The 18,107-nt window shown below is 41.5% G+C and overlaps 1 protein-coding gene and 1 long non-coding RNA gene across 2 annotated transcripts in view; one reads left to right on the top strand and one right to left on the bottom strand.

Moving 5' to 3' along the window:
* Window positions 1-18,107, bottom strand: part of TMEM117 (transmembrane protein 117) — a 195,970-nt gene that overhangs the window by 27,286 nt on the left and 150,577 nt on the right. Inside the window, exon 6 of the mRNA XM_416041.8 lies at window positions 15,274-15,433. Coding sequence (XP_416041.3) covers window positions 15,274-15,433 — 160 coding nt within the window. The remainder of the gene's footprint in view (window positions 1-15,273; window positions 15,434-18,107) is intronic.
* On the top strand, window positions 8,576-11,485 carry LOC121106858. Its single transcript, XR_005840062.1, has 3 exons — window positions 8,576-9,556; window positions 10,061-10,445; window positions 10,913-11,485. It is a non-coding gene; the product is annotated as an uncharacterized LOC121106858 (long non-coding RNA).

The following is an 18,107-nucleotide window of genomic DNA, read 5'->3' as shown; positions in this document are numbered from 1 at the left end:
TACATCCCTTGGGGCTACCCATTCCCCAGGGAGTCTGTTGTGTGAATGTTCCTCTTTAGGGTTCTCACTAATATTCTGCATTTCCAAATGTAATCTATGTCTTACAAAGTAAGAATACTGGTAATTAATAGAATTAGTCATTATGTTCGATAGATAATATAGTCCTGACAGGTAGTTCCTTTTAGCAGTACTCACTTGAGGTGCTCCTCAGTACAAATTTATTGGCAATCTCTGTGTGGGGAGTGAAAATCTGTTTTTTCAGATATTTTCAGTGCTTAAAGTTGCCTATACCAACAAGTGCTATGCATTGGAAAAGTGCTGTACTATTGCTATATAAATGAAAATGAGGTTGAAAAATGGTCACATGGAAGTGGCTGTCCAACAATTCAGCTGAAACTCTGAGGGTCACCAGGGTGGTCCAGGCATTTTGCCTGCAAAATAATACAGCTCTGTCAAACTGGAGCCACAGCCTGAGAGAGGGCTGAAAATGGTGCCCCTGGTGCTGGAGAACAGCTCTGGAGAGCTGGGAAGAGCCCCTCCCTGGTTGGTCTCCTGAAATTCAGCAGGGGAGGAGGGCAGAGTGCTCTCTGCACACACAGGCAGCTGTTCCTCTCAACCCTTCCCAACCACCAGAAGAAAGAACAAGAAAGCTTGGGGTGACAAACCCCAAGGGCCATTTGCTCCCTTCTCTGTCCTTAGGTGTAGTTTCTAAGTCCATAAAAAGAGAAATGCAATAAGCTGTTTGCACTGCAATAAAGTCTTTTAGCTTTATATTTTACTGTTGCTGAAGTGATGCTAGAGGAATTCATGCAACTCATAGGACAAGGGCACAGAGTTGCCACTGGGACAGGTGCCATATGGAGCAGGCAGAAATCAGTTCTGCTGCTTACTGTTCAAGTATGTCTGCATACAAAATATCCATTTCATCTGCTTATAACTTTTCCAAATTTAACTGCTTGGGTTGAGCAAACTCCATGCCAGGTGTCTGCCTGGGGCTATTTTTTTTTCTCTTCTGTTTGTTTCCATGTTTCTGTTTTAGGGTTTTGACATTTTCAACTAGCACCAGTTAAGCACTTCTGAGAGCAAGACCAAGAGAAAATCAACTTTGTCTGCTGCAGAATAGTATCATACTTTGGAGCAGAGACACGCAGTTCATCATGGAAGAAATTCTATGTCAGAGATGTGCCTTCTGCTTTCCTGGTAAATATCTACCCCAAACTGAAGAGTTAAGGTCCCTCTGAAAAGTCATAACTTTCTCATTTGTGAGAGTGGAGCTAAAAGTTCAGAAACAAGTATCTGTGCAAACTGTGCACCCCTCTGTGTGCCTAAAGGACTCAGCTCCCAGAACTTCTTCGACGATGAAACTGCCACTTGTGGAAGAGAGACGGAGCATCCTTCATCCCCCTTTGCCTCCCACCTCACTGCTTGGGGCTGGGATGTGGAGCTGCCATTACCAGCAGAGCAGCTGAGGGGCTGGGAGCCAGCTTGTCTGAGACAAATAGGGACACAGTGACACAACCCCTCTTCTCCTCTCCCCTCCCCATTAGCTCTCTAAGAGATCAAGCACCATGCCCAGCACATCCATGTGACAGGGGGCTGTGTTCCCCTGGGACACCCTGTGGAGCGAAAGGAGAGCAAGGAGAGAGGGAACAGAGGAAAACTGGAATTAGCTGCAAGAGGAGCCCAGCAGGAGGGGCAAGAGGGTGGCATGTTGTAGGATTGCTGCAGGAGGCAAAGACTGGATGACCTGTGCAGAGAGGACAGGCCCTTTTTTGTAAAAGAGGATTTAACCACAGTGACTATGAGGTGGGAATATATAGTGTTAGAGACCCCTGTAGTTATTCACTCTGCATCTGCAACAGGAGATGGGAGGTGTGTGGAAAGCAGGTTGTAAATATAAGGAACAAAAGCAGATCTAGAAACCTTTACTCATTATAATGGGAGTCACCACTGCAAGGAAGAACTGATTTTTTATGTGAAACACTAAGCGAATTTCTAAAAGCAAAGTATTCCCAGGCAGTTATAAATTGTTTGTCCTTTTTTTTCAAGAACCCACCTAATCATAGGATGGCCTGGGTTGAAAAGGACCACAATGATCATTGAGTTTCAACTCCCCTGCTATGTGCAGGGTCACCAACCACCAGATCAGACTGCCCAGAGCCACATCCAGCCTGGCCTTGAATGCCTCCAGGGATGGGGCATCCACAACCTCCTTGGGCAACCTGTTCCAATGCGTCACCACCCTCTAGCTGAAAAACCTCCTCCTAATATCTAACCTAAACCTCCCCTGTCCCAGTTTAAAACCATTCCCCCTTGTCCTATCACTGTCCACCCTTGTAAACAGCCATTCCCATTCCTGTTTATATGCTCCCTTCAAGTACTGTAAGGCCACAACGAGGTCTCTCTGGAGCCTTCTCTTCTCCAAGCTGAACAATCCCAGTTCCCTCAACCTTTCCTCATAGGAGAGGTGCTCCAGCCCTCTGATCATCTTAGTGGCCCTCCTCTGGACCCACTCTTAAGAGCTCCACGTCCTTCCTGTACTGGGGGCCCCAGGCCTGGACGCAGTACTCCAGATGGGGCCTCACAAGAGCTGAGTAGAGGGGGACAATCACCTCCCTCTCCCTGCTGGCCACCTCTTTTTTTAATGCAGCCCAGAACACAGTTGGCCTTCCAGGCTGCATGCACACACTGCTGGCTCATGTCCAGCTTCTCGTCCACCAGGACCCCCAAGTCCTTCTCTGCAGGGCTGCTCTCAAGGAGATCTTCCCCCAGTTTGTATAAATACCTGGGATTGCCCCGACCCAAGTGCAGCACCTTGCACTTGGCCATATTGAACCTCATTAGGTTTTCATGGGCCCACTTCTCCAGCCTGTCCAGGTTCCTCTGGATCGCTTCCCTTCCTTCTAACGTATCAACTGGATCGCTCAGCTTGGTGTCATCTGCAAACTTGCTGAGGGTGGACTCAATGCCATTATCTATGTCATTGATGAAGATGTTGAAGAGTACCAGTCCCAAGACCAACCAGTCCCAAGACCGACCCCTGAGGGACACCACTTGTGACCGGCCTCCATCCTGACACCTAAGCTTCGATTTGTTCAAGTGACAAGTGCCCATGGTTGGTATAGACATCCATCAAGGCTGGACTTGAATATATATTCTCCACTGGGAAGATGAGGAAGGATTGACAACATAACTGTAAGTAATTATAAGAATTTGTAATTTGTAAGAATATTGCAGTGATATTGTAGGAATAGTAAGAATATTGTAGTGCCTAGTACAGGAAAAAGTAACTTTCTTTTTTTAATGGATCCAAATGCATGACACAGTCATAGCCATGGCTTAGAACAAGCAAAGAAGCTGCTTCTACAACCGTTTGGGAAATAGGGCTGTCAGTATAATAATAAATAAGATTACATCAAATAAATATGTGGCTCTGTATAGGCCTAGTGAAATTACACGCTAGATTCTTCTCCCCCAGTTAGCTAACCGCTCAGCTAAAGGATGGGTAATAATATATATTTTCATAATAATGTCCTCAGACATCTCAAATTAGGGACCCTTTGACTTTAATTTCTTCGCGCCTCAGTATAAAATGTGGACAATAAGAGACAATAATACTCCTGTTGTGAAGGCTATTGTGAAGATAAATACATTAATGTTAGAAGAGCCCTCAGGAACTGCGGCAATTATTGCCAGAAAAAAGCTCACAAGGAAATGAATGATTCCATCTTCATATCAAGGTCTCAGTAGTGCACAGTAAGTAAGGCCTAGGGCCACACGGTGCACAAAGAGGGTAAAACAAAATACTGAATAGCTTCTTGCTAAGTGAATGCCATTCATCCAGTGCTGCCAATGAGACAGAGGTCCTGTGGGAAAATGGGTGCCAACAGATAATTAAAGATAGCATCACAATACAGAGGGGTGAAAGGTTTATTCCAGTGACCTTAATTCTGGCCCTTTTTTGACTCCTGAATGCATGACTCTGCAGCTTCAGTAGTGCTGCCTCATTTTTAACACCATTTTTAGGTACAACTCTGTTTGTGTCTGCTTAAATTATAGACTGCTTGTTTCTGACGTTAGGCTTGTTTGTGTGCTGCCTTTGTCTCCTTCCCTCTATAGGGAACACTTTGTCTAGATATGCAAATCTTTGCAGCCCAACACTGAGGAATAACAGAAGTTTGTGTAATTTAGATTAGTGCAGTAATTGTTTGGTCTAGATGCCAGGAGCATCCCCGAGAGAACTTAACATTCATTCAGAAGATGTAGCTGCTGCTTCGCAACTTAAGGTCAGAACAAAAGGGCCAGATTGAAGCCAAGAGAACATGCTCATAGGGAGCAGCCACTGGTGGTTGCTGCTGCACAAAGCTGTCGGTGATCAGAAGTGCTGTGGGACAGTCTGGATGGTCAGAGCAGCTCTTCCAGCCATTGGAAGCAGGAATCAAAGCCATCAAAAGTGCTTTTGTGGACAACAAGCAGTCCCTTTTGCTTCCTCAAACACTGCCTGCCTGATACGGCAGATCACTTCTGCTCTGTCACCCATCCCTAAATGCTGCACATGGTATCACGGCTGCTGCTGAGGATTTTCTGTTTCTCTGCTTTGGGCGTACAGTTCTGAAGTGGAATGAAGTGTAATCATAAACCCAAATGCGTGCTGCGCATTGCGTATAGGTAAGCCCAAAGATCACCTGAGAGAAGCTAAAAGCAAAGAGCCATCCAAGAAGGATTATAAGATTATGTTCTTAAATCCATACCAAGATACATCAGAAAGAGATGTACACTGTTTTTTCATTTTCATCTCCAGGTGATAAAATGGATTACCTAGCCACAATTTATATCATTTTATTTCTCACGGAGTACCCGATATGAGAAACCACATCAGAGCACAACTCACTGAGAGCAGATGGAGAGTGAAATTGAAGATGATTTTGTATGAAAGGAAGAGTTGGAATGCCTGCCCCTAAAAGATGAAATAAAACCACTGCCCAAAATGACCAGTATCAGAACAGCAACAATGCGGTGTTCTGGGTAAATGTATCAGGGAACTAATGCTGCAGAGGTGCAAGCCGTAAATGTACTGACAAAAAGATAAGTTTCCAAGGTTACTGAGGAGGAGATGAAAACAGAATTGGCGAGGGCACTTCCTTGATTAACATCTTTTTTTAATCTGTGTTTGTACCATTTCCACAACTGCGGCACCTTTAATGCTCCTACAGCACACGTTGGCTCATGAGGAGCTCTGAGGAATCTTAATGAAAAAAATGATATTGCAAATACTGCTCAGGCACAAGGAAGAGACTAAGAGGTTAATTATTTGGGGACCAGCTGAGAGGTCATACAGCCCAAAGCTGCAGCCCACTTCAGAGACTGGCTGGAGGACACCACAGGCATGCTGATTTAGTTGTTTCGCTGCTCCAGTGGGAAACACAGGATTTACACTGTGTCAGGCAGTACTGGTCCCCAGTCTACCTGTCACATCTGGTAAGCTGTTAGGCTGGGGAAACTCCCCTCCCTAATGGGCAGGCAAACATGGGCAGATTCTAGGAAAGAGAAACGTTTTAGCTTCTAGTCTGCAGGAGAGGAGAAGCTTTGCTGAAATAAGGCCACACTTGCACAATACGTATGACCCATGGGGATGTGACTCCAAACACAGCACAGCTGAGTAATTAAGTATTAGTTCAAAGTCGGGAACCACTGCAACTATAACTTCCAGTCATTAGAAAGGACTAGGGACAATTACCTACTGATAGGTACAGTAAAGTCTGGTTCTAACAGATGTAAACATTTGTAATGTATGCATTATCTCAAGACACTTCAGTGATTAACTACATATGTCCCTTTTGTTATAGAAAAAAAAAGCAGCAGCTGTATTGGACATGAGAAGAACTCAGAATAAAAATAAGCATATCTTTTTGTTTATTTTTCACATAACAGCCTTGAGACTTTCTGAGGAAGCATAAACAATTGGCATTCAATCAGCTTTGCAGAAATAATGCACATAGGCCAACAACATTAGGCATATTCTTGCCACTGCTTGATTAAGTGCAACCAAGCTGGTTCTGCTCAGTGCTGTTGCACAGAGGACTTCTATGTCCACGTTTCACCTGTCACTACATCTTGTAAATTCAGTACAATGCATGGCTAAATATACATTGTGGGTAGGCATAAAACTTGTCACTCTATCTAGTGATGGCTGACTGAGGTTTATCTTTTTTAAACTCACATGGTTGCATTTACAAATTGCATACAGTTCCATTACTTTAGAAACAGCTGAATCTGTTGAATCTCATCTCAGATTTTTCACTCTGAGATAAAAACCTGCATTAACAAGGCTCACTACAAAGCAGACTTCTGGTCAAATAATATATTCCTAAGCAATGCTGTGGAGCACTGAAATTTATCTGAATGTCACCATTACTGTTATTTCAACATATATCACTGCAATATAATATTAAGCAATAGCAGCACTCCTCAGGCTTGCACCTCAGCAACAAAGCCTATCACACACTGATGGTAGCAGAATGTGTGAAAAGACTCTGTTTGCAATTAAAGATGAGAGTACTTTTGTGAAAGAATTGCAAACAATCTCCAGCTTTTCCTGCTTCTAGAATTCATCTTTTCTGTGTACTTGGGTTGGATACAGCATTTTCAGGGGAGCAGTGTGTGAAAATAGCAAGTCTGCTTTTGGAGAACTGCTTCATTATGCCCGTGAAAGAATGGCTTCAGTGTCACATGTATGGCAGATACCCATTGTCAAGGTAAAAGGGAACAACTGTGACAAATGAGAAGCTTCCTGAGCTAATTCATTTTGTGTGTAGTCATCTCAGAGCCAAGGGGGCTGCAGCTGGGACTGCTGCCTGATTATGCTGAAAGCATTACGAAGTCAGACAGCATCCTTCTCTGAGCACCTTAGGGGCTAAGCAGACAATCAGACAACTAGGAAAGAAAAGAACTGCAGTTGTTTTTTCCCAGCAAATGAGGAACTGTGTCACAGAGCTAAAAAGTGCCCAGCTCTCAGCTGCCACGGATTGGCACGATAGGATTCAGGGCAGCACAAATATAACAAGTTACAGCAGTTGGAAGAAACTTCCAAATTGAGTCTATAATGCCTGAGACAAATATAACGTGTGCAAGTAATGTGTGCAAGTTAACCATCCTCAAGCAGTCCAAAGGAGGAAAAGTACTTAAAAATACTGTACTTTGTATGTCTCATTTGACAAAATCCACAGCATAAAATGATGGTGCCGGTTATCAAACTAGACAAGCACAGAATGAAAACACTGCAGTATAAACCAGGGCAGCTCATTAAAAAGGCAGGGTATTGACTGCACGATAATGGACAACATACACCCATCCTTCCTCTGAGGGGAATCATTTTACTTAGCATTTTCTTAGTCCCAAACTAAGTTGAAGAAATAAACTGTACTTTATAATGGGGTCTGGGAAGGGGCCAAATGAATGTTTCAGGGCTTTTCAAAAGGAATTTATACATCCAACTGGATCTCAAAAATATTGCAGTTTAAGTCTTCTGGGCTATAATTACACATAACAATACAGTACTCTCCCCATTTCCTTATCACCTCTTTTACATAAGCTCTACATACATTTCCATCAAACTCAAAAGGGGTTTCTCTTGAAACAGAGTAGTGCATTTCAAATGCAATACTTTATTCTTTGGTGCATTTCCATTCTTATTGCTTTGTCCACATAATATGCTAACACGAAGAAGAAAGGTGGAGGGCACATGCACAGGTTGCTCTGAGTCTGCACATACTCACATACCTGCAAGGAAAGGGACAGCTTTGCTCTCTGGGACTCCCTTCTCAGTTGTCTGCTCCTGACTGTCAAGTGGAGCATTTCTGGGGTGACAGTAACTTGTCCCTGCCAGCACATGATAGCCAGGAAATAACCCACTCCCTTGATATCGGTTGTAGGCAGAACATATAGGAAAGATAGGAGGAGACAGGTATCTGATGGGAATAAGGAGGAGCTCAGGAGAGCTACTGTTCTGTGTTCAAAAGCTAAAGGAGCAAGACTTGACAACTCCAAAAAATGTAACTCTCAGCAAAATAAAGCAAAGCAATTTTGGACCAAGAAATTCAGTGCAGATATAAATGCAAGAGTAGTAGCTGTGGATTCAAGAAATTTCACACAGATTCAAGAAAAGCAATAGTTCTAGGACAGGCAATACCCTGTGTTTGAACCAGCAGGAAGAATCATAGAATCATAAAATCACCAAGGTTGGAAAAGACCTCTAAGATCATCCACTCCAATCATCCACATATCACCAATATTTCCCACTGAACCGTATCCTACAGTACAACTTCTAAACATTTCTTGAACATCTCCAGGGACAGTGCCTCCACCACGTCCCTGGGCAGCCCATTCCAGCACCTGACCACTGTTTCTGAGAGAATTTTTTACTAATATCCAACCAGAACCTCCCCTGGCACAACTTGAGCCCATTCCCTCTTATCCTATCACTGTTACCCAGGAGAAGAGCCTGACCCCCACGCCACTACAAGCTCCCTTCAGGTACTGGTAGAGAGTGATAAAGACTCCCCTGAGCCTCCTCTTCTCCAGGCTGTACAATCCCAGCTCCCCCAGCCATTCCTCGTAAGTCCCATGCTCCAGAAATGCCATGGTGTCAATAATGCCATGAGAAACATTATATCCGTTGAACAGTGTTTAGGAATGTACTTGAGTCTGTCACTTGAATTTGTGTTAAGTGTGAAGAAGGTAAAGCTGTAAATCAAAAATTGCTCCTGTCTAGTCCTTCTAATTCACTTTTATTTTCAGTGCTATTTTTAAATATTTTACATTGGTGCTGATAAGGAATATTTCAATGATCCACAGAAGGATGAAGATAAAGAAAAGGCAGAAGAGGAGAAAAAAGTCTCCTACGTAAGAGACTTGTAGGAAGAAAAATCCTATGATGCTCTATAGAAAGGCTGCCTCCACAGTGTCTTAGTTTCAGCTGGGATGGTTTTCTTTGGAGTGCATGGTATGATGCTATGTTTTGGTTCTAGCAGAAGAAACAATGCTGATAACACATCAATGTTTATAGATTCAGCTAAGCAGTGCTGTACAGAGCCAAGACCACTCCCAGAGAAGGGCCCAAAGAGCTAGGAGGGAACAGAATCAGGGCAGCTGACATAAACTGGCCAAAGGGATATTCCATACCGTATGGCATAAAGAGGAAGGAGTTCTGAAGAGGGTGTGAGTTCCTCTGGCTCTCTTCTGCTGCTCAGGGGGCTAGCAGGGCATCACTTACGGCGTGGTGAGCAATTTCTTGTGCATCACTTGTTATATACATATATACATATATGTATTTGTCATAATTATTATCCTTTTCTTTTTCTCTATCTTAATACATAGTTTTATCCAACCCACAAGTTCTACTTCGTTTTCTTTTTTTTTTTCAGTTCTCTACCCTATCCCTCTGGGAAGAGGGGGAGTGAGAGACGACTGTGTGGTGCTCAGCCACCAGCTGGGTTAAGCTGGTTACCTCACTTGAACTTGTCTCCTTTTCTTCCAGAGACCCTGCAGGTGATGAGAGGTAGAACACTGCACACCTATCCCTCACCATTGGGCTCCTTAGCAAACACGTAATTCAACACCATGACTGATCAAAATACCTGTTTTTCTATGCTGTTTAACACACATGTCTAAAATTGGCTAGTGACAAGCAGAATGAAACACTCCATATAATATCAGGAAAAAAATAATGTTCAAGGTATATGGCTACAGGCTCCCCACTGTGAAATAGAGCCATATGGCAACAACTAGGGACGCCAGTAAGAGGAGTGGATCTGCTGTCATTTTTATCAAAGGTGAATTTCCATCTACCCTGGCTCTGCAGAAACACCTGTCACTGGTCACCTGCCCTTCTGTCTGAATTCCCATCTTGAAAGGGCAAGCAGTAAATGAAGATAAAATGTAATGACCCCCTGCATGCAGAAGGTCTGAGTGTCAGAGATGACGTGCACACTGTTTGGCAACTTCACCAACACAGATGTTTCTTATGGGTTTTGGTTTTTATATTATTACTGTGTTTGCACAGGTTTGAAGGAATGTACCCTGACATTCAAATATTCACTTCAGAAAAGCTCACGCTGGTTGGGAGGCTTTTAGAAGGACAGTTGCAGAAACCAGCTCTGATGAAACTGCACGCAAATTGAGAAAGGAGCACATCAAAGCCAGTCTGGCATAAGGGTTAATCTTTCTGACCTCTTCATTCAGAGTTTGGTGCCTTCCTCAGGAAGAAACTATTGGTTGGTTGTTCTTGCTGCTGCTTGTTAGGAAACAAGGAAATGTTTACACCAAATGTACAGCTGGAAGGATCTACTCTGACAGAATGACAAATTATTTTGTGCTTTCTCTATGAACACAGAATCATATATTGCTTGGTTGCTTTGAAGGAAAGCTACTATACCTGTGCATTCTGTGTAAGTGCAAATCAGTACTCTCCTCTTATTTGCATTGATTAAATTAATGCTGTCAAATTTCATAGTGTAAAGCCAGCTAAAAGTCATAGACAAAGTAGGTTTGCAAAGTTAAATAGACTTTCGAAGAAAATAAAAACTCTCCAAAAGTCAATTTTTTACCCATTTTGTGTGGACAAGACTGTGTTTTTACTTCAAGAATATTTTAGCTTCTTGAAAGCACTTGATGCTATTGATGGTGGTTTTCAATGGACACATTGCACTCAACATTGCAAACAAAACAGCTTGTCCATTAGTGTAAAACCAGGACAACACAGAATAAATGGAACTGTCCCTGCTTTACATATATTTTAGGGAAGAGCAGATTCTGTTCCATTTTGCTGCCAAAGTTTCTGTTAAACAATGACATATATAAATCATAGTGAAAGTCACAACATAGTTAAATTAGCTACTTTGTTTTTTTTTTTTAGGGAAATGCAAAGAAGTAGAAGGAAAAACACAGGAGAGCCTGAGGACAGGTTTTCCTCAATCTGTTAACCTTCTGATTCTCTTACTAATACTCTTTCAAAGACAGAAGATCAGACGTTCTGCAGAAGAAAATAAAGTGACAGGATACCAACAAAAATGTGGGTCTTCAACGGTAGTAGCAAGGAGTGATCTACAGTTACATGATACAGTCATTAAAATACAAAAAATATTACAAAAAATGCATTTGGAAATTAGTTATTATCTTTTCCATGTGCTGATACAGTAACACATAAGGAGAGATGCAGCACTACTCATAAAAAATGTGGTTAATTACCTAACTCTCTTTGACCTCAGTTTATTTTAGGTTATCCAGATGGAAAAATTCTCCCTGTTTCCAACAATATTCCCATCTGGAATTAACGGGATTATTTCGCTACTTAGGTTTTGGATACATCAGAGATTTCTCAGAGAATCTTAGCCATAAGCAATGCCTGGCTTATTCTCAGCTCGAGTTTAGACCACTCTGACTTTGTATTTGATTGTGCTGTCAGATAAAAAGTTGCAGTGAATCATAAGAACAGCAAGAATTAATATCACAGGATTTGCAAAGTGCTCAGCAAGGTAGCTACAGCCATGACGTGTAACTCCACAGAGGTGATGAAAAGCTCCATGGTCTTCCAGAAGTCTGGAAAAACCTGCTCACGGAAGGCACGAAAGGGCTGAAAGAATCCATCAGCCCCAGACTCATGAGACTTAATAATCCAGGCACCACAGGCCTGGATTATTGACCCATTGTCAAACTCACTGAGAACATCATTAGAAAAATAATACAAAATAGTAGATAGCCTATTGCATGATCTGCTGTCTGCTTGCTCTGATATGGAATGTGGGATTACAGACACATTTTTCATACTTACTCATTCAGTTAACAGCCTTTCCATTGCATATGGGTGTAAAAATGTAATTTATTTCCTTAAAATAGTAAAAGTTCTAGTACATGATAATAGCATTATTACACATCCAGCTTTATTACGCATGGTCTTGCACCCAGTCTGAAACTAAGACTAAAAATAGAATGACGCCCATGTAAAGCAGGGAATGCTATAGGTGCCAGGAACACACATATGTCAGTGTCTCAGCATCCCGATGATCAGGGCAGGCACAATTAAACACTCTGTGAACATGACTAAATTCAGCACTTTTATATAGTGGGAAAAAATAAAAAGCTCATAAAGCAGTTTCTTACTACAAGCAAACATATCCCTTAAAATTAATTGATGCTCACCTGCATTGGACTGAATTTGATCTGTTGTTTCTCTGCGGGAAAACGTGCAATCTATTTTTAAAAATCACTCATTATTTACATTGGATAAAATGTCCTACTAAGCAGGATTAGAATAGAGGCCTCTCCAACTCTCTGATATGCTGTCCTAGACACAGAGACTCTTCCGCACTGCAGCCTGGAAGCAGTGAGAAGCAGAGACCTCCCTATTGTGGAATTCAGATGTGGCCTGAGGGTCCCCTTGATAAAACATGAGCAGACTGACAGTAGCTGAGAAGGACCTTGTGGATCTGCAGCTGATGCTATGCCACCCTCACAGCCTCTCTTCTGCACGTGGCTGAAGGGATGGTTTCTTTGAGATCCTCACACTGGGTCTGTTTATCCTCAGAGGAGGGAAACTTGCACTGGTATGGACATGTGACGTCTCAGTCTATTGTGTATGTTTAAAAGCACTTCAGCTGTACTTCAACCTCTCCACTGACTATGAGGACACACTGATTAAAATGAGGTGGAAATGTACACACTAGCAGATATCTAAAACAGGTAGGTGGAGGTCTTTTTTATTCCCTCCCTGAAGTGATGCGACAGTGAGATCAGTGGAAGCAGGGGGAACACAGCCTGATCCTGGCATAAGCCAGCCTCACTATCCACGTGGTCGTGCTGGAGTCCTGCAGCCTCCCTCATGATTCATCTTCTCAGGCTGACTTAGTGTTTTTACTGTCATAACATTCACATTTACATTTCAGTCACAAGTCTCTGCCTTCTTCTCCACATCTCATCTGTGCTTGCCTCCCGACTTGTCCCCTGAACATCCCATTTATCACCTGGACTGAAGGAGCCGTTACACATTAAAAGGACAGTGAGGCTGGGAGGCAGCCAGAGCTTGCTGCAGGATGGAAAACAAAGGTAAAAAGTGCACCTACCCTTAAGCATCGCTCATGTACAACTGTCCATATAAGTTTAGCTGTTTGTGTTCTCCTCTTCACACGTCTGTCTGACTTATGTCTAATTGAAAAGAGTTAGATCTTCAGGGCAGAGACAATTCAGTCCCTTAATTCTTTTTTTTCACGCTGTATACATGGGGCTTAGATAAATATTACATTCTAATAATAATAAACAAGCAAAGTTGTCCTCCACAGTTGTGTGATTATTTTTCACAGCGCTGAGAATGGGTTTCCATTTTTCTCTTGTTGCTAAAAGCAGTCACACTTGCAGCATCAGTGCTGCTGTTCAGATGGACAGAAGATGTTTGCACTCAGTAAATTACGTAAGTCTTCATTTGTGATCTTATTTAACATCAGCCTCAAACAGAAATAATGCCAAGAATTTTTTTGGAGCTAATTTTACCAGTTTGCTGTTAAAGTTCGTTAAATCTGAAACAAACAAAATAAAAATCTGGAAACAGACACTATAAAAAAGAATTTCTGGAAATGTTTAATTCTAAAGGACACTTCAGTCAAAGAATCACAGTCCTGATCATTTTTACTTGTGATTTAATGCTTTGCTGTCTAAATCTGACTTTATTGTAGTAGAATGGCAATGATGCTAGAGCTACACTATAAATAAAACATGCCAAACTTAGCTCAGCATGCCAAATAAATAACTTTAAATAAATAAATAACTCCATCATGCTACCATCAGTCAAAAATGCAATTAAGAGGAGGACTCTCACTTTGTTGTTGCAAAAACATGAAATAGTACTTAGGACAGGCTGTTTCAAATAAAATTCCCTGAATCCAACAACTCCAAGGTTGAGGTACCGGAGCTCCATTTTTCAAAGTCAAAAGGATGACAATAATTATTTGACATCAAGACAGGTCTGTTTCTCTGCCTAGCAAACAATATCAAATTCAGTGCAGCTTGACGCAGTCATGTATTTTCATTCACGTTTTCATTACAGCCCTATGAAGTACAATCATTTATTTTACATTCCCTTGAATCTTTTTGAAAGAGTATACAAAACATAAAATGAAGAAGAAAACATCAGAAAGTAGAAATTGTAACAGAATTCCATTTCCTATCCTTCTTGCCCTAACCCTGAACAACAGTGAACACTGAACAGTGGTGGACAGTGGAAAATAAAATTGAACTATTCAACATTATGCAGCCTTAGTACAGCAGGTGATAAATTCTGAGTGCCAGTGCAGTGTCACCTCTATGATAATTACACAAGTAATAGATATCTCATTAAAGAGAGCTAACTGTCTCAGAAATGGTCTTTTCTGGCAGAGTTAGTTAATAGTATATTGGAGAGAAAGGAGCCATGAGTTCTCACATTCTTTGCTACGGTTCAGTTTTACAGCCTAACATGTCTAGAACTAACAGCCAAAGTCATTCAGGCTTTGACATTCCTTTTCCTTGCCTCAGCCCAAATGACCCTGTTCTTCACAGGGCACTGGGTGAGTTTCTCACAGAAGACTCAAACTACCGAAAAATCGAAGGGTAGTGCATGGCATCATACAAAGAAAGTATTTGGCTACACACTTGTGACCCAGACTCCTTTCTTAACAGCTAGATTCAAAGAAGCAGACATTGGGAAGACTAAAGGGAATTATCTCCCTTGCTACCCTCACTGTCAGCAGGCATATGAGTACCTGCCATCAAAGGAAGTAAATAAATGTTCATATCAAAGTGGAAAGTAGAATCTTAATAGCAAATATTAATTTTCATCTATTAAAATGCCACCATAATGTACTAAACCATGTATTGTAAAAGCTTGAAATACAGAACTCATTCTTTATCTGGATTTCTCCCTCCTCTGAACTTAAGCTATGAATTTATACAACTAGCTTCTCTTTCTTTTTCTGATGTCTTTTTTTTTTTTTTCAGAAAACATTCTAATTTGGAAAGTTCCTTCTTGGTAGTCTAAGAAAAGATATCAGCAATGTTTTCACCATAAAAGGCCAACAGGCTTTTTGCAAAGTCACTGAGAATGATGTTACACAATGCCTCCACGAATAGTGATTGCGAACCAAACACTTACTTATCTTTACACAGTCTTGGCAAAACACCTTGTGCTCTAGTGGATACAGAGTGAGTAGGCAGCCTCGGCAGCTGGAATGGAACATTAGGAAAACGTACCTGCATGACAATAAGAAGGTCAAACACCAAGATGAAAGAAGCCAAGAATGCTCTTGAGACCTCATCACTTGGCAGAAATCCACGATTCAACTTGTCCCAGCTGATCCAGTCAGTAGTGATGACGAGCACAACTACAGAGGTCAGAGTAAACAGCACCGTCCTGCAAGGAAAAAAAGTAGTTCAGAGAGAATATGATTGTAATGAAGATACAGCATTCTATTTTATCTACTTCTAGTGGTCAACCACTGCTTTATTAGCATATTTCCACTGATGAAAAGACACTTGAAGAAATCTAAGTGTCCAAACAAATCATGTAATTCAGAAGTAGGGAAGCAGTCAGCTCTTCCCTCAATAAAAATAAAGTTATTAATTAGTACAAAGCACGTTGCACAACTAGGCTGGCATATATCACTCTTGTTCTTCATTCCATGCTTTTTATTTATGATGTTAATCAATTAAGTAAAATAAAGCAGAACTATTAAAATATACCAAAGACTATATAATCTACACCAAATTCAAATAAGTGACTTGAGAGAATATTTTGTAAGGCTCCAAGGACATTAGAATCTTTGAAAAATCTTTTCTCAGTTGCAGGAGCCACAGGACATTAATTGTGAAGGCTGAGTTTTATATAAAACATCCATCCGTATGAAAGAAATTTTCATTGCACTAAATTAATCTTTAGCATTTTCTGTGGGTTGTAGAGAAAGATGCCACTCTGTATCTCCTAAGATGTCATTTGTACAATTTTTTTGACATGGTATTTCTGAGAAATCAATGAAGAGTGAATTAAAAAAAGCAACAATGCCTGCATATGAATGATGTGAGAATTCCAGAAGACACATCTGAGTACTTCATGCAACTATGTGATTTGCTAGTGAAATAAAATTCTTTCTAATATATCCCCCCAAAATAGTTCCACATAACTGCCAGCAGCAATTTGGTAATATCTTTCAGAGAATGATAGAATCCTTGAATGGCTTAGGGTTGGAGGGGACATTAAAGACCATCCAGTTCCAACCACTCTGCCATGGGCAGGGCTGCCACCCACCAGATAAGGCTACCTGGGGCCCCATCTAATCTGGCTATGAATGCTCCCAGGGATGAGGCATCCACAGCTTCCCTGGGAAGCTGTGCCAGTGCCTCACCACCTTTCAGATGGCAATGATAACTGATTTAATTCCTGGTTCAGTGAAAGCAGGGAAATATGCCAGTAAACTGATGGGGAGCAAGGCTTCTCCCATTAGCAAGAGCTGCCAGAAAATCCATGCTGTAATAGAAGCATACCAACATGTGAATGTATACATAGAGCTAAATTACTGTGGCAGTGTGGAGTTTGTTCTAGAGCAATGAAGTCTAATTTCCTTCAGCTACTGAGGGCTGTAAAAACTGTGAATATTTCCTATGACACTTCTAATCAGGGCAAGTACTCAGCAGAGTAAAAGAAAAGTCTGTGCAGCAGTAGTCACAGACTACCAATCTGCAGACATTCATTTTTATACATCAGTCTTGGCTGTGTCTTTTTGGCACAAATAAGCACATAAGCAGTCATGCACACATTTGTACTCATGAACAACTCTTCTGTGGTACGATGAGCCGTGCCTTCCACAACATAATGAGACACAAAAGGACTTACTGCTGCTACCTTTACGTTTGCACATTTATTTTCATTCTTAATAAATAAATTTAGTCATATTCAACACTGTGGTTGGCACTATAACAGTATCCCCTGAGTGCATTACCAGCACCTGGGCCAGAAAAAAAAAAGGAATGAGGTATATTATACTTAATTAGACCTCAGCAATACTCAAGCCTGCTTATTTCCAAAACATTTGCCTTGCTGCTGTCTCTCACCTGTGAGTGCTGAAGCTGACTCCTACAGGTTACACTTCGGCACATGTGGAGGTGAATGTTCTCACTTGAGATGAGAAGGGACCTCTCCAGAAAAAGCACAGACCTCAGCACTTCTCTACTGCCAGGTAGAGGCTGCTCTGGCTGCTGGCTGCAATGAATTCCCTTATCCTCATTTTGTAGAACTCATGTTTCCCAGTGCTTCGGTAGTTTAGAAATTTAGTTGAAGGCTGCACAGTTTGCTATGGGAACCATGTACCCAGAAGTTATTCTCAATGCTATTCTGCTTCAGATCTCTTAAATTATGCATTTGCATTTTGGAGCCAGAGTTCAAAGCGTATAAGGTCAGACTTCGGCTTGTATGCAAGCAAAGGAAGACATTTTTATGCATGCTTCATCAGCATGCATGCAAAGACCAGTGTGTGTGCTCAAGCCCTGATTTCCTTGAGGAAATGCATATACACTTAAAAAACCACTTCGTTACTCATGCTGAAATGTCAAACAGGGAGGGAAGGGAGCAGAAAATGGGCTGCTAATAGAATAAGAAAATGTGAGACCGATAAAAATGGTTAGAAAGAGACATCTGAAATGGTGGCATTAGCACTCAGTTGTATTTTTGACCTATGATACTGGAACAGCAAAATATTCGATACATGTTTTGGGAGCTATTATAAACTGAGTTTGTCTGGGTTAGAGTTCACTCAATTTCTTGTGAAAGTACAGCACTGCCCTAGTGCTGTGAGGACTAAGAGAAGCTGAGGATTTAGCTTTACCTGACTTGTATCAGATGACACAAATGCGAAATACTCCACAGTATTTAGGCCAGCAGAGTTTGTCCTATACTTTGCAATGCACATTACTAAGAAAGAGCTACGTCATCATATTATTCAAAGCACTGCTGGGAGGACCCCTCCATCTTCTGCTTATCGAAGGACTATGAAGAGAAAGGCAAGAGAGGGATCACTCTTCTCTCTAGTTGGCAT

The sequence above is a fragment of the Gallus gallus genome, chromosome 1 (genome assembly GCF_016699485.2).
Source record: "Gallus gallus isolate bGalGal1 chromosome 1, bGalGal1.mat.broiler.GRCg7b, whole genome shotgun sequence".
In the NCBI taxonomy this organism is placed as follows: Eukaryota; Metazoa; Chordata; class Aves; order Galliformes; family Phasianidae; genus Gallus; species Gallus gallus.
The sequence above is the reverse complement of the archived record's forward strand: the minus strand, read 5'-3'. Positions and strand labels throughout refer to the sequence as shown.